At 50.1% G+C, this 20,889-nt stretch overlaps 1 protein-coding gene across 1 annotated transcript in view; it reads left to right on the top strand.

Moving 5' to 3' along the window:
* Positions 1-1,841: 1,841 nt before the first annotated feature.
* Positions 1,842-20,889, top strand: part of VANGL1 (VANGL planar cell polarity protein 1) — a 52,896-nt gene continuing 33,848 nt past the window's right edge. Inside the window, 3 exon segments of the mRNA XM_046010191.1 lie at positions 1,842-1,975; positions 11,073-11,278; positions 18,153-18,285. Of these exon segments, the coding sequence (XP_045866147.1) occupies positions 11,208-11,278; positions 18,153-18,285 (204 nt within the window). The 5' untranslated portion in view covers positions 1,842-1,975; positions 11,073-11,207.

Below are 20,889 nucleotides of genomic sequence, written 5' to 3'. Positions count from 1 at the left end.
ATCAAATTAAAACACAGAGTAGATGGCATTTTAATGTGAATTTATTGTCTTAAAATAGAGTTTATTTTGCACGGTTCCCCTTTCCCACAAAAGCACATGGTGAGGTGTCTAGATTTCATAAGCTACAGTGAATTCGAGTCATTTCCCATCGAGATTTAGTGAGGATCTGTGTATTTCACGGGGACTATTCAGGAGACTCATAACTAGGAACGGAAGTCCGTGGCCTGTTGTAACCTCAAAGGGTCTGCATTTTAAAGATGAAAGACACGTTTGGTTTTTTTTTTAAAGATTTTATTTATTTATTTGACAGACAGAAATCACAAGTAGGCAGAGAGGCAGGCAGAGAGAGGGAGGAGGAAGCAGGCTCCCAGCCACGCAGAGATCCCGATGTGGGGGCTTGATCCCAGGATCCCGGGATCATGACCTGAGCTGAAGGCAGAGGCTTTAACCCACTGAGCCACCCAGGCGCCCCAGAAAGACACGTTTTTACAAAGCTCTGTATTTCTGCATCTGAGCATGGTGGCTGGACCACTGGCTTTACCCTTCGGAAGCTGGCTGCGTGAGTCAGTAGCACCTGCCCCCTGGAGACAGGTGACTGATTGATGAGGGTGGGCAGATGTCCTGAGCTGCCAAGGGTGATAAGAGGAACCTGGTGGCAGGCTGGGGTGGGGGAGGTCAAGGTTGGCACATTGAACATGTGATGTCCTCTGAAGAAGTGCAACATATAGGAGAGACGATGGGGACTACAGGGATGGGGGAAAGAGATGGTGAGGGGCCAGTGACAGCTTTGGGAGCTCAAGTTCCCCAACTAAGGCTAGCTCAGGGTGGGTGTGTGTTTCCCCACACCAACTGCCCACAGTACTTGGTTAGGCATGCCTCTACAAGAGAGCTCATCATGTAAGCAGCTTTGGGTTCCAGCCAGATTCCAGACTCTCCACAGGGATCCCTAGCCCTACCCACACAAGACAACTAAGTAAGAAGAAGGCAAACATTCATAGAAACAGTTGACAACAGTTCAGTGCTTACTGGGCACCAGCCACTGTCCATACTCTTCACCTGGAGCCTGCAAGGTTGCCATTCTTATCCCCTCACTTTTTGGACAGGGAAACAGAGACTCAGAGATGGAAGCCTACCCTGTTAAATCAGGACCGAAACCTGGTGTTGCCTGACTGCCTTCAGAGGTGTGTTCTTCCAGCAGTTTCCAGAAAAACGAGGTGGTGGTGGGGGTGGCGGCAGTGATTGCTCTGTTAGAGGAGGACAAGGGGGAGGGCTGGCTCTGGGGGTCTGGGTGTGTGTGTTTATTTGTGGGGTCATTTCCCTGGCTGTGTGTGAGTTTAAGTGCGCATAATGTACATTGGTTGCGGTGTGGGTGTATATGGATATTTGTAGTTCAGTTCTAGGAATGTGTGTGTATATGTGTGTGTGGGTGGGGGGGTCTGGTCCCTGGGTTGTATGAACGAATGTAGGTCTCCGGTGAAGGCAAACAGGCTTGGATTATGTGCATGATTGTGTGTGTGTGCGTACACGCGTTTGAGGGTGCAAGTATGCTGGGGTGCAGGGGGGGGGTTGATCCCGTACCATGTGTTAACTATGTCTGAATGTGTGTGTGGTGAGTCCCGGGATCTGTGTGTGTGCATGTGTGCACGAGCGTGTGAAACTGAGCGCGCTGCGGCTGTGGGGACACGGAGGTGGGGGGGCGGGGGCGGGAAGACGCCGGTCGGCCCCGCCCTCCGCTGCAGGTGGGCTGGGCCCGCGGCGGGGCCGGCCGCGCTCGCTGCTCTTGGCTCGCGGCCGCGCCGGGCTCGCAGGGCTGGGCTCGGGCTGCGGGGCGGCGCCGGGACAGGAAGCGGAAAGCGGCAGTGCAGCGGCGGCGGCGGCGGGGCTCTGCCTCTAAGGGAGCCGAGCGCAGGCCGCAGAGCCCGGACCGCTGTGAGCCGAAAGCGCCGGCCGCGGAGCCCGCACGGCCGGCGCAGAGGTGAGTCCCGCGGGAGGCCGGGCGCGGGGTGCATACCGCGGGCTCAGAGACGCCCCCGCCGCGGAGTCCCCGCACCCCCTACCCCGGACTGGGACCCCGGGTCCCCGCCCTCCTCGCCTCCGGCCGGGAGCCCTCTCCCCGCCTCCGCACCGCACCCCTACCGTGCCTCCCGAGATCCCACTCCTTTCCCAAGCCTGCGAGGTGCGCCTCGCTTGCCCCGGCCCCTGCCCCGCGTTCGCTGCTGCGCCCCACTACCCCCGCACTCCCTCCCCGCGCCTCGGACGCTGCCTGCTGCCCTGGCCGCACTTTGGAGTGCGCCCCGGGGTGCGCGTTCCGGCCGGCCGGCGGGGAGTGGCCGACGTTCCCGGGGCACCGGGTGGCCCTACCGGCCCTGCGGCGGGGGGAGGGGGACGGCGGGCCGCTCTCCGCTCCCCAGGAACCGGGCGCGCACCGCGGCTTCCAGCCCGCCGCGGGGCTCGACCCGGTAACGGCCAGCGCCCGGAGCCGCCGGGTCCTGGGTCAGAAACTGGCACAGAGCCGGCTTGTGTTCGCACCTCGCTTACAAAATTAAGCCGGCCCCAGAGGCCTGGGGAGCGAGTCCGGTTGCGCCCGGGAGAGCGCAACAGGCAGGTAGGAGTTTACTTTCAAAAAACGCCGGGGTGGAGCGGAAGGCATCCGGCAAGTCTGTGCCGGAGGTGTCCGGGTTGGAAGAAATCTCTCCGCGCCGGGGCAGCCTTCGCCACGGGCAGGACCTCATTTCCTCCTGCAGTCTTTGAACTGCCCCAAGCAACGCGCCCAGAGAAGTGTGAAGCTTTATAAAAATTTAAACGCGTCGCGGTTGGAGGCAGGCATGGGGCGGAGCCGTGGCCTGGCGGCCGGGAGATGAGCTGGTGAGCCTCGAAGCTGAGAAATCTCTTGCTCAGTTTTCACATCTACAGACCAGGTATAATGGCCCAGCCGGGAAGGTGTCGTGAGCCCATTTAGCTCCTCGTTAAGAGATGTCAGAGCGCTTTATTGTGATGATTGTGTGGCTGGCGCGTGCATTTTGTTAAACCCTTAGACCGGGCTGTGGTTGGAAATGCATGTATTTTTAGACCTTTATGCCAAAAGCTAGCAAGCTGTAAAGAATCTGGCATTTTCCCTGATATGTTTATAAATTTTACAGAGTTGCTGGAAAATATTATAGCTTGTGTCACCAATCAACAATGCTAATTAGCATTCTTCTTCCTGGGGGGTGGGTTGTTTGATTACACAGCTCCTAGGCTTTTTAGTGACATGGCAGAAACTGTCTAAAACCGGGGAGAAGTAATTAGTCATTTTATGTAACCACTAATTAGAGTTTTTAGAGTTGAATTAAATCAGTGTGATATAGCTGGGCCTTTGATTTCTGGGAGGAAACTGTTTTATTCTGCAGTTCAGAGAAACAACACTCTTTACCTACCCATGTGCTTTTAGCATTCCCAAACATTGGTGTCTCTCAGGGTAATTAGTGGAACATATAGTGTGAAGTTTTCACTGTTACAGCCTTTGCAGTGTGACTCGGTTGCAATTTAATTTGTAAGTAGAATGGGAGAAGAATTTTGGGACTGGCCTATTTGTAAGGACAGCTTACCAAGCAGGACGTTTTTATTGTCTTAGGTGTTTGAACAACAGGACAGAACCGTAAAGGAGAGTTTCCCTACAAGCCCCAATTCCGTGTCACCCCAGTCTGCTGAAGAATAAACAGATGTTGGGTTAAAAACATCTCCCTCCATCCCCCTAACACACACAAACACACACCCTCTCTGCCTCAGACCTGGCATCGCGTATGTGCTTATCGCATTGTATTTTAATAGGCAGTGTGTACCTTTTGGCTGGGAACCCCTTAGGAGCTCCAGCTGTTTCAGATTCTTTTCTCCCAGACGCCCTACAATGCTTGGGATGCTGAACCTGTGAGCAGGAGTTGGAATTGCAAAATTCTTTGTGGGTTATGTATGTTTCGGGACACTCCGTGATTGTTGCCTTCCCTCTGAGATGTAAATAAACAGTTCTGGTAATTGCTGTATTGCTGTACATTTTCCATGGTTCAAGCCCTGGATCATTCACTTACTGTGACCTTGCTTTCTTTAACTGTAACTTGACCTGAATGCTTGTTGTTCCTTATATGGTGTGTTCTGAGGATTAAGTGAGATATTATGTACAAAAGACTTAAACAGCCCACAGCACATAGTAAGCACACGGTGAACTGTAGTCTGTTTTTTATTAGTGCCAGACACTCTCTCTGTCAAGTGAACTAGCTGTGGTTAGGGGGCTAGTTGTGTGCGGGCATGTGATGTGGGCATCGTGCTGTGCCATTTTCCAGAAGGTGGACAAGACAGGTGTAAGTAGAGGGGCCTCTGGGTGGCTCAGTGGGTTAAAGCCTCTGCCTTGGGCTCTGGTCATGGTCCTGGGGTCCTGGGATCGAGCCCCACATTGGGCTCTCTTCTCGGGGGGTGCCTGCTTCCCTCTCTCTCTCTGCCTGTCTCTCTGCCTACTTGTGATCTCTCTGTCAAATAAATAAAATCTTAAAAAAAAAAAAAAAGACGGGTGTAAGTGGACTTGAGGCTAGTGACTTTGGTCTTGCCTGAAGCCTAATGAAAATGTGCATGCCGCTTTCTCATCAGGGTCTTTCTGAATCCCATTTATTGGACAGTGATCATTGGATTTGGCACCATGGGATTTACAGAGAAGGTAGTACTCGTAAAATCTATTTTTTGAAGCTTAAAAATCTAGCAGGGGTCACTTGAAAATAGATATGCATCACAGAACCCCAGACACTTTAAGCATTCACAGCTCTTCGGAAATCTATACCTAGCTGCTGGGGGTGTTTCAGAGGTAATTAGGGACTGGAGCCAAGAGCAGTTATTCTAGGAAAGTGAGTTGAAATCATTGGCAAAACAGGTAAAATGAGGTTGACATTTTCTTTGCTTGTGTACAGTGGTGCAGGATCATTCGTCTAGAAGAGGTCGATTGTAATGCAAGTATCATTGGATTTGTCACAGGTGCCACAAGCCCTCTGATCCCTATATCACTGACCTGGATGATGTGTTATGGTTTATAGACCAAAAGTTCATCAAAAAGTTTTGCAAAGCTTGCCATACTTCTTCCCACCTTTCCTTACAACCCCAAGGTCCTCCAAATACGTGTAGTAACACACAGTCTTTTCTGATCTGCCTGATATTCCCTTCCAACCTGGGACTAGCAAAAGGAGGCCCAGGGAACAGAATAGACGTCACTAGATTAGCTACAGTTAATGGTATTCATTCAGGATAGAGTAGTACTGACCGAACAGTGCATGTTAAGAGTATGCAAGGAATACGGAGGTCTCATGCCATACCCACATAACCTTCCTAACTGCACTTTACTGATAAATAATAATGCATACAAGGCCCTATTCTCAGTGCCTGTGAATTCTCTCATGTAATACCCACTGTGAGCCGTTAAGTAAAATATAATTCTGTTGTTAGAGTTAGGGAAACAGGCACAGCAAGGGTAAGTAACTTGATCTGAGGTTATACAGCTGATACACACCAGAGCCAGGATTTGAAGGGTGATGGTGTTAACTCCAGAAGTTTTGTTCATTGCTTCTCCTCTGTCGAGGAAGAGCTGACCATGAACAAAATTATTTCGGTTTACATGTTCCCCTTGGGTGCCCTCTAACCGAAACGGGATACCTTGAGAAAAATGTCCACTGCCACACATAATAAAACATAATGATTAATGGGGAAAAATAATTAGTGGAGCAAACGCTTTAGCATTCTATGTATGATAAAAAGTAGCAAGCACCATCTACCTAAACATAATAGTACCAGAACCTTCTTTCCCTTGGAAGTACCTCCACCACGGAAGGAGTGGAGCGGCTCTTGAGATGCAGCGTGCCTCCCTGTACCCCTTGAGAGAGAACTTTCTACCCTCCAAACCAGAGTTCCCTTAATTACTTAATAGCTGCAGGCAGAGTCGTTGATGTTTTTATAATTTCCTTTTCGCCAAGGTTAACTTAATGTTTACCACTGTCATTACCGTAACGTATTATTTCCCTCAGATGATTTTCTGAACACTGTGTTTTTCTTTTAAGTAGTAGTCAGGCACATTTTATGTGGGTGAACCTGACTTTAGGGAGAGATTCTCTTGGAGGCCACTGATGGTCATTTTGTTCTGAATAAAGCGTGGCGAAGGGACTTCTCTGGGACCTTCTGCCGCACAGCAGAAGTGCACTGGTCTCAACTTTGCAGAGATGTGAACTGACCAGCTCCAGCCCTATGCTGGCTTTTGCCGCCAGGCCCTCCCCCCACCCCCCCACCCCCCCCCAGGCAGTGCCTGCAGCTGCTGCTACAGCCAGGGTGCAAAGAGGTGGATGGCAGGAAGGCGGGGGGGGGGGGGGGGGGGGGGGGGGGGGGGGGGGCGCTATCGGGCAGTAGCGCAACTGACACCATAGCTGACTCCTACCCTAGCATGTCTGGAAGAGAAACATTGCCGCCGAGGACACTGTCCCGTGATCCAAAAGCTGGCGGTTCTGACGTCGCTGCTCTGCTCATCACCGTGTTGCTGTCCCCTCCTGGAGTGTGGAGAATGGCCAGATGGGCAGCCTCCCAGGTTCCGTCCATGGTGCCTCTGTGGCCTCCACAGCCTGCGGTTGGCCACAGACACCCTCCCTCGGCACACAGTTACTGAGCAGCTGGTACATTCCGGGAGCCACACAGACGTTGCCGATCGTGGTCCAGGGTACTGTGACGGGACCCCCGTCACCTGGAGGATCTGGAAAGGCCTCTTGAGAGAAGCAGCGTTGTCATTAAACTAGGCTCTGCTAAGGCTCTGGGGCCTTGAAGGGCCTGTACAGCTGGCCAGGTGGGCAGGACCCTGCAGACCAAAGGGAGGATTTCGTGTTGTATTCCAACTGTAGTGGGACCCCACGGAAGGGTTTGAAGCAGAGAGGTGACATCCGCGTTGTGACGTGGAAGATCGTGGTGGCAGCTGCCCAGCTGCACTGTGTGGGTCATCTCCGGGGGCCACAGTTCCAGATTCTAGGATCCATATTTCCACCACTGCCTCCTGTCCATTTATTACCCCGGGGGCGGGGTGGGGGGGTGGTGGACCTGATTCCTTGTCATTGCTTTATTGTCTTCCTGATAACCAGTCCCTCTGACCTTATTTGATTTCTGCTAATTTCTTGTGCATACAAGCGAACTATCTCATAAACATATCATTGCAGTGATAAGCTTCACGATGGGTGTTTCTATTAACTACATCCACTCTCTTTCATTGGCCCTTAAAATGAGTCCACTCTGGATATTGTCAGTTTGCCTCCCTTGCTCTTGCTTAATCCTTACTCGGATCTGGGACAGGAGTTGATAACTATGAGAGGAGCAGCATGACTTAGGGGAAGGAGCCTGAACTCAGCGTAGACGGTAGACCAGATTCCATGGGGAAACCTGCAGGCTTTGTGACAGGTTAGCCCTCTGTCCAGGGAGCCTGGGGGAGGTGGGTGGCCGAGCTCCAGGAGAGTGAGGGGAGGCTTCTGATGACAGTGACAGCGGGGTGTGAGGGAATCCCGGGAGAGATTGTCAGACGTGGCATGGGGCTGGGTGGACGGGATTGATGTGATGACTGTATCCCCCAGCAGAGGACACTGGAGAGAATAGGCCAGGACTCCAGAAGGCACGGGTGGGGATAATGATAATCCCAAGGGGAGCAAGAGGCAGCTGAGTGGGAGATGCGTACTGGGGATTTACTCTTTCTGTGTTTGTCAGGTGCCTAATACATCCAGAGTATGCTGCGGTAGGGAAACCGTAGCTCCCGTCTCCAAGGAGCTTACACTAGAGTAAATCCATGGATGGAGAAGAAACATGGACGAGTTTTGAGCCTTAAGGGATAACTTGATGAGAGAGAGGGTGGGAGTGTTGGAGAAGCGGTGGCATCAGCGCCATCCTATCAGAGGATGGACGGCCACAGGAAGCTCTGGGAAGACAGGCAGGGCGCCAAATGTGCGCCTTGTCATTGCTGTGTCCTAGCATTGCCTAGCGTGCTCTCCTGTGGCTGCTTGCTAAATACAGAGAGATGAATGCAGAATGGGATCAGAAGGTCTAGGGAAAGGAGGACGAGAATGTGACCTTTGGATGTGGCCCACTTAGAGCTGTTTCAGTGGAGTGTTGAGGGAGGAAGGTTGGGGTGGCAGTTGAGAGGGAGGGAGTGGCAGCATATACAGACCACCCCTTTGAGGAGTACAGGGAGGACTTGAGGGAGAACCTGGACATGGGTGCTGGTAGAGTTGGGTAGAGTCTTCCCCAGAGGGCACTTGGGAGCCCATGATTGCCTTCGAGGGACGTGCCTGGAGTTGTCTTAATGGATGGCCAGAGATTTTAAGGAGGACTTGGAATGATGTCCTCTTGCAGAGGGGGAAGGGGAATGAAGCCTGGGTTACCATGAGCCTTACATAGGGAGCCTGGTTTATTGCTCTCATGGACCTAGGAAGAGCTCGTGTTAAATGGCCTCATTTTATGGGGGGGTGGGGCAACAGTGGCTCAAGTGATGTCTCTATCACTTGATGGAAGCATGAATAGCACCAGCCCAGGTCTGTAGGGCCTGGGGCATCTGCCTCTGAGACACCCCAGCATTTAGCCAGAATTAGCTGGAAGTGTGGTGACCGGAGAGCCCTGGGCCAAGGGCCTTCAGGGAAAGAAAAAAAAAAAGAAAGAGGCTCCTGCTGGGCAGGCCTGGGGATTTGGCTCACCTCTTGGTGTAGGTGTTAGCCAGGTACAAAGCAGATGAACAAGCAGCAGACCCCAGAGCAGAGAGATGAGACCCGAGGGTGCTGGCAGCTCCCTGAAATCGCTGGTGGAAAATGGTGGGAGGCAGAGTTGGGAGCAAAGAGGGTGATTGTCTCTTGCTGTCTTCTAAGGAAGTGGAGGTGGTCCAGAAGCAAAATTCACATTCTGAAAAAAATGCCACTATGTTTTCACAGTCAGCCCACAGACTAGGGGCCTCATTTGCATTTTATGGGTGGGAAACTGCCTTGCTCCGGTGCACAGCTGGTTACCAACCCCCGGGGGCTGAGATGCCATCTGGAGATGGGCTGCCAGTGGCGGGGCGAGCCGGGCACTGGCTCTGCCCTGCTCCTGTCCAGGGTTTTCTCTTGCTGAGAAAGACAAGGAGGGACATGAGCTTTCAGAGCCTGAAGGGGAGTCTTAGAGCCCCAACTCTCACTTAACCTGCTGCCCCTGCCACCTGTGCTGAGCCCACTTGTAGCCGGAGCCCCCTTGTTTCTCCCAGCAGCCCTGGTACTCACACTCGACAGTGCGGGTTCTCAGAGCTCAAATAGTTTGACTGAGGTTACGGAACCAATATGTGGGGAAAGCCAGGCATCGGAACCCAGCCCCTGATCCTGTATGTGTTTCCTTTCTCCGATCAACCCTGTGATTTTTTTTTAAAGATTTTTTTATTTACTTATTTGACAGAAAGCACAAATAGAGTGTCAGGCAGAGGGAGAAGACTCCCCACTGAGCAGGGAGCCAGAGGCGGGACTCGATCCTGGGACTCTGGGATCATGACCTGAGCCGGAGGCAGCTGTTTAACTGACTGAGCCACCCAGATACCCCTCAGCCCTGTGATTTATCCCAGTTTGACAGATGAGGAGTCTGAGGCTGATGAAGGCAAGTGGCTTCTCCCGGGTTCTATCAGACGGTGAAGAGCTCTGGCTAGAACCCACTGCTCGCCTGGGGCTCGTGATGGCAGAGGAGGTGGGAAACCATGAGTCACGAGACCCGGGACAAGGGAGGCTAGCCCCTTGGTCACAGCACCTGGAAGTGAATGCATCTCACGTCCAGGCAGAATGAACACTAAGGGCAAAGCCCTCTTAGCTGGTATTTGAGAGTGGGAGCTGTGTTGGTGTGTGGCGGTGACCAGGAGGTTGGCTCTGGACCTGCAGGTTGCTGGGGGCGGGGTGCTTGGGAGGGGTACTGGGGGGTGCCTTGGCCCCTTCCCAGTAGGGGTAAGGCTGTGGCATTTGCAGCTCCTTTGTTCTCCCTTCACACTTAAGTCACTGGCTCTGTTTGCACTTTCAGCTCCCAGGGGCGGGGGTGTCACGGGAAGGAGGAGCCCTGAGGGGCGGAGACCAGCAGTGGGGTGCGGGATGCTGGGAGAGACAAACTTGTGCTTCTCAGGCCTTTAGAAGTAAAGGGTTTTTAGCACTCGGGCCGCAGGAATGTACTTGGAAGTGTTTCCAGTGTATTTTTATTGCAAAGCAATAGCTAATGGAAACGTGGGGCAAAGACCCTGGAGCCGACAACTAATAAGTCACCTGCTTTCCTTCATTTTCTAATGTTCCCTCTTAATCGCTGTGCTTATGTAAGCCTGCTATATGATTTTCACTGTAACGGCAGGCTCAGGGTGTATCCATGATCCTGTAGTCTGGTCTTTAAATTTACCATTATGTTGTAAATCTTCCCATTCTTCCCGATTATTTTAAACAGCTATGTGATGTCTGTCTGGGTGGAGGAACCGTGTTTTCCTTACCTATTCCAGTGCTTTGGGGGCATTTTGCTTATTTCATACTTTCTCCTGCTATAAACAACGTGGTAATAGATTTTCTTTGGAAAAAATCAGTTCTCTAAGATAAATTCTCGGGAGTTTGGACCCCTGGTTTAAAGAGATAGAGAACTTTTTTTTTTAATTGTTTTTCGGAAACTATGAGCAAAATCCCTTAAAAGCCGCTTTCCTGTGTATTGTTCTTGTAACCAGCAAACTGGCAGTGGGGACTGGGCCCTGTCTAGGCTGTGGGAAGCCACTTCCTCCAGCCTGAACCCGAGCGGTGAGGTTGTGTGAGGCTGTGTCCAGGAAATGGCCGGGGGCCAGGTCTCTCCCACGTCTGGTACGGCAGCCGCTGTGCTAGAGGGGTAGCCTGCCTAGTCCCTACCTGTTCCCTCCTGGACCCCTAGGGAAGCACTTAGCGTTCAGACGCTCCTTCCCTGCTTACTTGTTCTCCAACAAAGACCCAGAGGGGAGGTGGCTGGTATCATTTATCTTCCAGATTCTTTAGGTTGCCTTTGGAAGTTGATTATCTTTTTTTCCTCCCTGCTTTTCCTAGAATTTGTTCCTGTCGAAGAGCGGCTCCCGGATCTCCAGACCCTTTGCAGCTTTCAGAGTCTAGTTGGTGAAATTCTCTACCTCTGAGGAGAAACGCTGCTGCTGCTCCTTTCTCAAGAGCAAGCTCCCCATTGCTATGGATACCGAATCCACATATTCTGGATATTCTTACTATTCCAGTCATTCGAAAAAATCTCACAGACAAGGGTACGTAAGCTCTAGATTGTTCCGCATTTCCTGGAAACTCGCAGGTCAGTCCAGCCTTCTAGACTCACTTTCCAAGTGGTGAAGCCGGATTGCTGGTTGTTGTTGCTGGAGGGTCGGTCCAGCGGCTCACGAGAAGGCGGGCTTTAAGAGTGTACCGGGGGTAACTATACCACCAATTTACATTTTATAGCTGCCATTACGGTTGATGACCTTAATTTCTCACAATTGATTTTAAATTAAAGTTTCTCCCTGCAGTGGAAATGGTTTTCATTTCTAAATACTTCTCACAGACAACAGGTCTCCCAAAGCTTTACCAAGATTGTAAATGAAAGTTTAAAAAAAAAAAAAGTGTTGATTTGTTGCTTTTTACCTAAAGTCGCTGACTCATTGCCCTTTAGGCATTTGCAGTGAGGTTTATACACTAGGTGGTGGGATTGGCCCATTGCCTTATTTCTCTCTTGATGAGTTTTCCCAGTAAACAAGCCTGGGTAATGAGAACCCGCCATGCAGGGTGATGGGGGCCAGACTCCCTCCCGCACAGGTCTTTGCTGGTGTTCATAGCGCCTGCGGTATTACAGACCTGGAGACTGATTGGTGAGTCAAGGAACAAGGGAACGAGTGGATGGAGAGGCTGAGAAAACAATTGGTGAAGTGGTAGGCCCGCCCCTTTCTTAGACTCCTCATCTGTGAAATGGGTCCAGCCGCCTCACGGGGCTGTTGAGAGAATTCTGTATGATTGTGCATATAAAGCATTTAACACGGGCCACAGTGGGAGGTCACTAACCGGTGACTGTATGAATGCTATTAACAGCCGTGGCATTTTCAGCATCACACTCAAAGGTCCCAACTGGCCACTGCCCAAAGGCCCAGCTGCAGTCACAGCCCCGTGAGGACTGGGAACAGTGTTTCCCTGACATTGCAGTTCCTCACAAAAGCAGCCAAATGCAGAGTGGGACTTTGTTTTGTAATGCAATGATAAGATGTGTCGACCTAATAGACTTATTTATTTGTGAGCCTGTCTGCGTGTACACAGGCAGCCAGAGGTCTGGAAGAATATTCTCCGAGCTGCCCACAGCGGATCACCCACAGGAAAGGGGCCGGACACAAGATGGTGACTGATGGGAATTTTGTTTTTGCTTTATCTTTCTGTACCCATTCAGTCTTCTACAAGGGTATGTCTTGTATTTAAAAATCTGAATGGGGTGAAAGAATGCGAAACAACAATTTTCACAGATTGTTTAATGACCTGAGGAATCATGTTTATGAGGCCATGATATAAAAAACAAGAATCAAAACTTTGTGCTTTATAATAGTTATGTATTTTTATGAGATGAATGGTAACATCATTGGCCATGCCCGTCTGGTCTCTGAAGATAGGGATTATTAAAATTATGGGTGGGTTTTGTGTTTCTGTTTTTTTAAACCTTCATTACTTTCTAAATTTTCACGTGTTGGTCTTAAAGTCATAAAAATGTGGGGAAAGGGTGTGAACGAGCTCCTCCTAGAGCCTGGGTCAGCCTTTCTGACAGCATGCTGAATAGAAGCCTGCTGAGGGAGGCCTCAGGTGACAGGCAGAGCCCAGGTCTCTGGAAAGTCAGAACGCCTCTGGGGATCAAAGATTTATCACCAGTTTCAACCAGCGAGTAAAACATTAGATTCATCCTAAAACGCCAGAAACAGCGGTTTGGAAACATCCAACTGGAGAAAGCCATTCCTTTGTCAGCATGCCAAGCTTCTCTTTTCCACACGGCAGTGACAGAAATAGGAATTTGGGGTGCCACTTGTGCTTGGGGATGAATGGGGGACGATGTTTTACGCGACTCTGAGGAGGAACCAACTCGGGTCTCCTCTGCCTACACATGGGTCCCAACTGTCCTATGTGTGGGCCCCAGACTGTGCTCCAGTCTTTTCTCAGACCCCTTGGGGCCCCCAGAAATTGGTCCAGCAGTGCTCTTGTGGTGATGTTAAGAGATAATAACTTCCAATTAAAACGGCATGCCAAACTCTTAATGCCTCCCTTGGACCCATGTGGAAAGTACTTGGCAAATGACAGTACAAGCTGAGACTTTGAATAAAGTAATCAAGAAGTGCTGCTGAATGCCTATTCAGAAAAGCTCTGGGTGGAGGGGATGGCCCTCAGAGATTCCATGGGTTCTTGAGGGAAAAACAGCACCCACATGCGGTGAATTCCCTGAGGAATTCCTTCCCTGTAAGGTGCAGTAGCTAACTACGGGGCAAAGCTTGTAGTCTGTAGATGGTGTGGGCCCGGGAGTACCGTGTCGGGCTTAAAGAATATTAAGCCGTAAGAATACCCCTCACCAGTGTGTCAGCAGGCCCTAGCGCCTGCCAAGGGTATGGTATCCCCCAGGAGGGTCCCCGTGAAGGCTGTTCTGCTCAGGGATTTGTCAAGAATTTGAATGGAAAAGGAGGAAAGGGGAAGGACCTTGCTTTGGGGTAATTGTATTAGGCCTCTCACCCAGAAAGGAATAATGAAGTGCACCAAACTTGATATGCCCAGTGACACCGTGATCATCTGTGGGGGGCTGGCTGGGTTCCAAACAGATGACACCTGACTCTTTTCCAACAAAGAGGTCAGCGGTCTGGTTTTGTGATGTCTGCTCTCTCCAGAGGGTGTCCAGTTAGTCAACTTGCTGGGAAAATGGTGCCGACTTCAGCTGACCTTGTCTTACCTTTTGAGCCTGGAGTAGCAGTTCCCTGCGTCACATACCGCAGCGGCCAGCGATGCTAAGGAACACTTGGTGGGCACCTGCGAGGACCCTCTGCTCCTGTCCCCCATCCTCACGGAAGTCCTAGAGCCATGGGAGGTGGTACCCCCATTTAGCAGGCGATAACATGGCAGATGTGGAAAGGCAGTGCTGTTTGCCTGACCTTACGAGCCTCGCAGGTACCCTTGGCAGGTTTCCGGTCTGACTCGTTGACCCTTTGGAAGCCCGGCTCCTCCCCAGGCTGTGCTAGATGGGGAGCAGCTAGAGGGGGAGTGGGGGTGGGGCAGGAAACTCATGTGACGAATGTGCTGAAATGCACTGTCCAAGAGAGGATGGCCAGGATGCGGAGGGAATTGGTGCTTTTGTTCCCAGGCGGCCTCAGAGTTGGTTTGTGCTGTGCCCAGCCCTCCCACCCGAGTCCGTCGCTGAGCCAGCGGAAGCAGCCAGACAGCCCCACCGTCAGCCGAGCAAGGGCAGGTAGTGGGTGGTGATGGAGAAGGAAAGGGCGGAGTGACTGGTGGGGCTGGCTTTCTCCAAATAGAAAGAGACCAACAACAGAAGCAGAGCTAAATCCTCTTTCCCAGGAAATGCAGACTGTAGTGGGAAGGGAAGAGGAACTGATGGGGGTTCTGGCTGGAACCAGGGGGGTTTACAGCTGTCCCAAGGGCCCAGCTCTGGAATCATCTAAGTAGATGGGTTCACGCACATACGCACGGCAGGTACGGACACCTGCCCGAGCCTCCTGCGTGCCGTTGCTTATTCTTCCTACCCTCTGGCCTGCACACACTAGAGCACAGATACACTGTGCCCTTCCTGCTGGATTGCCTGGAGACCGACGCCAAGGTAGAGATACAGCGATTCCTGTGGCTGACGCACCTGCCCAGCAAAGGCACAAGGTGATCCCTACTACTCAGGCAGACCTGGAAACCCTCCCTGGTGCGCGTGGGTTCCTAATAGCCCTTTTGTGGTTTGATAGCCTTACCCACTCCTCCCACCACGCTCCGCCCCATCTCCTGTTTTCACTCTTAGACTCCATGAACGGATTGTCTTCACCACCGCAAAACCCTCTCCCAGAGTGCCCTTGGCCCTTGCTTGGAGTCCCAGTGTTGGGAGCTATTGAGATGAACACATGGTCTCCTCATGCCGTGAAGCAGCCGTCCTGTGCTCCGAGCTCGGCACCCTGGACAGCACTGGATGGCAGTGTTTTTGTTGGACTTCTCTATTTAGAACCAGTTCCGACACCTTCCTGGAGCAGTAGTTCACAACCAGTGATTTTTGTAAAAGCTGTATGGCAGGTCTTAGTCCCTTGGCAGCAGGGATAGGCACAAGACTGATGCTGAGTCCTGCTGCATGCTGGCCTGAGCCTTCTCTCCAGCCTCATCCTCTGAATGCCGCTTTAATAAGGAAGCTGCTCTATACCTTGACATCATAGGGCTGTGTGTAATGAGCCTGTTATTGAGCCCCTGCTGCATACAGGCACTTCACAGATGGCCGGACTTCCAAGCACTCACTCCCACACCCCTCTATCCGGGAGCATTGGGGTGGAAGAACCCTGGGGAGAGTTTCCCAGATGCCCTGCATCCTGATCACCTGGGGTGCTGGTGAAAATGTCATTCCTGTTGTCTCCCTTCCAGCATTCCCTAGGGGTGGGGCCAGTGAATGTGCAGTCAAATCCCCACTCCAGGTGGTGTCTCTGCACACTCGGGTGTGAGAAGCACTGGCTTCGGGTTTCTGGCTCTGGGGGATGAGAGAACCTTCCTGGAGTTATTGAATGATAGGTTCCTATCCGGTTTACCAGATGTCACCAAGGGAATGGTTCAGGCTGGGCTTTCTCCTTTGGATGCTGTTGGGCCCTTTAAGAGCCAACTGGGGTGGGCCACGGGTCAGAGTGATGGCTGGCCCTGGGAAGGCAGTTACCAGCCCCGGGCATGTCCCCGACCTGCTTTCTGCCTTGGTCGGGTTCAGGCTCCAGCGCTTGGCATTCAGTGAAAGAATTTTGGTGTCCAGTGGAATTTGTGCTGTCACAGGATTTGACCCATGGGAGTAGTGCATAGATAGATGGGGTTGGCTAGATAGACCTGACTTGGTGATGGAAGCACAAGGTAGAAGAGGAGACTCCTGGGTTGGCCGATGGAGGCCCTGGGAAGCAGGGATTCTAGACTCCGCCCACACAGGTCACCTCGAAGAGGGCCCAGGTGCCGGGGAAGTCTCTCCCAAATTGTTTATTGTTTCTCACACTTGGGCCTTTTGAAGTGATTGTCTTTGGCAACCCAGAGTGTTGGGCTCATTGCGTTGTGCTGCCCAAGTTCATAGGGCATTTGTGCCTGCCAGCAGTAGCTCCACAGGCGGATTTCAGAGCTCCAGCGTTCAAGTAGAGGGTGCCTGGATGAGCAGTAGGAATGTTCATGCTGCTGGATCTTCTGTCGTTCTTCAGATTCGTGCAGCATAGCGGGTGTGAATCGACGTGGTGGGAGCAGACCTGGGGTCGCATCCTGCCACTTACTACAACTTTGGCAAGTCAGTTAACCTCCGTGAGCCTCAGTTTTTTCCATCTCTGAAATGGGGACACATCTACTGGCTTCATACAGTCATTGTTAGGATTAGGATGGAGTGAAATTAATATCATAGAGCACCTAGGAAAGCGCTCTCTAAATTGGAGGGGGGAGTGGAATGATCGATGATAGATACATCTCTAGGTAAACTGATTTTCTGCTGTCCTCCTAGTTACCTGGTTAAACTGAAACACCCAAGTTGATCAGAACACATGTGTTTCTAGACTAATATAACAGTAGATCAGGATGGTAAGTTATGCTCTAGCAATTAGAGATGCTCTCAACTGAGAGTTTCTGGGGCCGAGGACACCTCCCTGCTCTTTGAAGGAACTAACCAATGCTTATCCTAGAGAGGTGCTGTTAAGGTCAGAGTTTGCCCGCAGGAAGTCTGCATGGGATTTTGTTGGCTAAGTAGCAGGTTATTAGGACCCACACTGTGGAGGGGAAGAAGTCGGACCATGTGTTAATAGTTCCTTCCACATCTCCGAGGCCCCTGTACTGATCTCTGCATACATTACCTATGCGGTATTATCATTGCCCCCATTTCACAGAAAGGAAACTGAGGTTTTCAGAAGTTAAATAACTTGTGCAAGGTCACATAGGAGCAGGACTGAGATCTGACTGTTGTCCCCAAAGCCTGTGTGTACAGTGCTCTGTCCTGCCTGGGGGGACCTTGGGAATGAGAGCAGGTGTTTGAAGGGATGTCAAGGTGGCCTCTAAGACAGGAGGCCCTGATGGACAGGCTCCTTCTGGGGGGCTCCTGGACTGACTGTCATAGTTGGGGACAGGAGTGCCAGTTTCCATAGGTGGTTAGTGGCCAGGTTGTGACTTTAGAGTTTCGCACAGCCATTGATTTCCTTTCATAATTTCAAGATTGACCTGAGGCAGGGTGCTCTCATAGTTACCCTGGAAGACCACCCAGGAAGTTTATCTGGGGTAAAATGAGGCAGCAGCCTACTTTCCTTAGGAAGCCTGAAAATACACACACATGCACACACACACCTCTTGGTGTCATTTGTCCTGGCTTTTATTGTTTCTCTAGGTGCCTTTGAATTCAGCCAGAACCTATGGGAATGACTTTCAGTTTTGAATTCGTAGGAATGAGAAGTAAATGCTTCTTTGTACTGGTTTAGGATTTCCTTTCTTCTCAACTTGTCCAAAGGTGTAGGGTGACAGCGTGTCCCAGATTTTTTTGGACAGACCAAAGTGTAAATATTTTGCAGTGTTGTCCCCACAAGAAAGCCTTAGAAAATGAATTTAGGCAAATTAGAACCAAATCAAGTCAGTAATTTTACAGTAAAATGTGCCTCAGCTACAAAAATTCTAAAACTCACAATTTTAGGCTTTGAAAAAAATCTATTTTCAACTCCACTGTTGAAGGAGGAGTGACAGTCTTTGTTTTGGATCTTAGAATGACAGAAAATACTAAATAGGGAGTAAAAATTAGCTTACTCCTTGCAGGGGAAGGCCTGGGTGGGTGTTGGCTCTGTGTGTGTGTAGAATTTTTCTAAACTCACAATGAAATGTAAATTTGATGAGAGGTGATTCATACAGTATAAATGTGCTGGCTGATAACCTCCCTTTTTTTTTTTTCAGGGAGAGAAATAGAGAGAGACACAAATCACCCCGGAATAAAGATGGCCGAGGGTCAGAAAAATCTGTCACCATTCAAGCTCCCACTGGAGAGCCCCTGTTGGCCAATGATTCTACTCGGACGGAGGAAGTTCAGGTAAGGATCAAAGATAGTCTGTAAGCACACTGCCCCTTGATCAAGACTCTTTTCAGTAAATGTTTTCCTAAGTCTTGTTGCAGTAGGTTCTCTTGGGTTTTTATCTTTATTTTTCTAGCATGGTAATGAGTTTATCTATGTCTCGTGGTTTCTTGTTGGTCTAAGGACAGCCTGTCCTGCCATTGGCTACCTGGGGGATTCTTCTGAAGTCTGATTGGTTGGCCTGCTTTGAATGGTGTTGAAAGAAGCCTGCCAGGCCGATGACAAGGCAGAGAAAGGGAAAGTTGCAGGCTGTCGTCTCCAGGGACGCGTTCCAAAGTGGAACAGTAGGCCAGGGGTGAAAACTCTCTCCAGAAGCCCTGAGTACTGTGGGGAACAAGAGGTTAAGAGAGCCCAGACTGACTGCTACAAGGTATATAAAGTCAGTTGGGGGGCTGTACGCTGAGCTGCCTAACAGGAAAACTGGATGAATGAAATGGGCCCTGCATCACAGAGAAGGGGCCAGAACATATCAGGCAAGCCTGGGGGTGAGCAGCAACCTATGTGGCATGTTGTTGTTGGGGGCCGTGGCGTGGAGCGATGAGGTCTGTGGCTAACTAGAGAACATGTCTCCTCTGTGGGAGGAATGGCAGCTGCCCAGCTCTGGACTCTTATTACCGCTCAGGAATGCAGGAATTCAGTGCTCCTGGATCTAGTGGTATTGAAGAAAAGCTGGAAATTAGGATTTTATATGAAGTCACCCCATTTTTTAAATATTGGCAATGTATTTGTCTTTAAAAAAAGATGCTGTGTGGGTTCTTCTTGCTGGGTTCTGTCTGGCAGCCCACTTGATCTAAATAAACCCTGAGCTATCCCCAGAAACGTGTGTGCATACCCTCCACAGCTCTGGAAATATATGCTTGGCCAGCCGTGGCCCCCAATAAACCGAAGTATGCTCACACCCGCAGGTACACACACGCATGCATGTAGAAGCAGGTAGATGGAATGAAATTGGAATTGCTCAGAGCACACGAGGTGCTCTTGGGACCCAAAGCCCAGCTGTGGGATGGATGTGGAGTTTGTCTGGGATGAGTACCTATTGTTAGTCCTTACCATTGTACTACCTGCCGGCGTGCTGGGAGGGCCAGAGCAATGGTTGGATGGTTGGATGGTTGGATGGTTGGCGCTGATCCGGAGATTGGACCACCTTGAAGCGCTCCGGGGGTCAGTTTCCTTCTAGATGGGGATTCAGAGGTACTGGGGGCCTGCTGGGAAGGCATCTCTTCTTTGCAGCTTCCCTACATCTTATAGCTCACTGGGAAGCTTTATCAGGAAGCGGCTGGTGTTTACACCAAGTGGATATGACGGGAAAAGCATGGCAGTGGGCATCTAGAGGCTCTGTTTCTCAGTAGCTCTGTGACCATGGCCGTCCTGACCTTTGTGGGCCTTAGGCTCTTCAGTGGAAATATTGGGTATCAGATTAGAGGATCTTAGATCCTTTCTGTTCTAAGAACCCCAAGCTTAAGAAGACCCTTCGGACATCTACATTTTTCAGGCACAGGTGTACATCCATTCTCAAAATGTCCAGGGGATTTGTAAGCAACTCTCTGGTGGACAGAAGGGTGAATAGCTAAATCATGGCAGTGCGGTGGTCAACAAAATGACCACGAGTTACTAGTAATTATTACTTCCACATTGATGATCAACTGAATATTAGGCCCAATACAAAACATGGAATCTGGTATTTGCCCTTCGCTCTTTCAGAGTGTTACAAAGTAAATTATTTTATGAACTTGCTTTATATTATAATGAGTTGTTGCTATTTGTGGCAGTTTTCTCCCCTATTGATGATTTTTTTTAATTGAAGTAAATTTATACACACAGATATGAACAGATCTAAAATGTACAGTTTGAGAAGTTCAAACAGCAGAACAAACCCATGAAACTCACACTGTCTATATATATGTGTGTATATATATATAATATATATAAATATATATATATTTTTTTCTCTACAGAGTTCTTTTATGTTCTTCCCAGTCAATTCCTGTCCCCACCTCCCCCTCTCCAAGACAAACCCTGTTTTGATCTCTATCACTGTAGATTAGTTTTGCTTGTTAGAACTTAATATAATTAGGATCATATTCTTAATATGATTTGTATGAAATTATATTCTTAATTTAATTGGGATCATTGTTTTGAACTTTTCTCAGCCTAATGATTTTGAGACTGATCCATGTTTTGGTGAGTTTTAGCCATTCATCCTTTTTTAATTTTTGCTGAAGAATATTCTCTTGTATGAATTTATTACCCATTCTCCTGATGGATAGATACCCAAGAGGTGCCATTTTGGTGTGTCATGAATACAGTTGTTAACATTCTGACACGAGTCTTCTTGCAGACATATGTTTACATTTATTTTGGATAAAAACTTGGAAGTGGAATTGCTGAATCGTACAGTTGAGCGTATAAGTTGAATTTATAGGCCACTGCCAGACCTGTTTTCAAGAGTGATTGTACCATTTTACTCTTCCCTTAGCCATGTGTGAGAGTCTTGGTGGCTTCTGACTGTCATCCTAGAGAGTTCTTTCTTTCATGGTATGCGACACTTACCACTTTCCAAGT

Source organism: Meles meles, chromosome 1 (genome assembly GCF_922984935.1).
Source record: "Meles meles chromosome 1, mMelMel3.1 paternal haplotype, whole genome shotgun sequence".
Classification (NCBI taxonomy): Eukaryota; Metazoa; Chordata; class Mammalia; order Carnivora; family Mustelidae; genus Meles; species Meles meles.
This window is presented reverse-complemented; position numbering and strand designations above follow the sequence as displayed.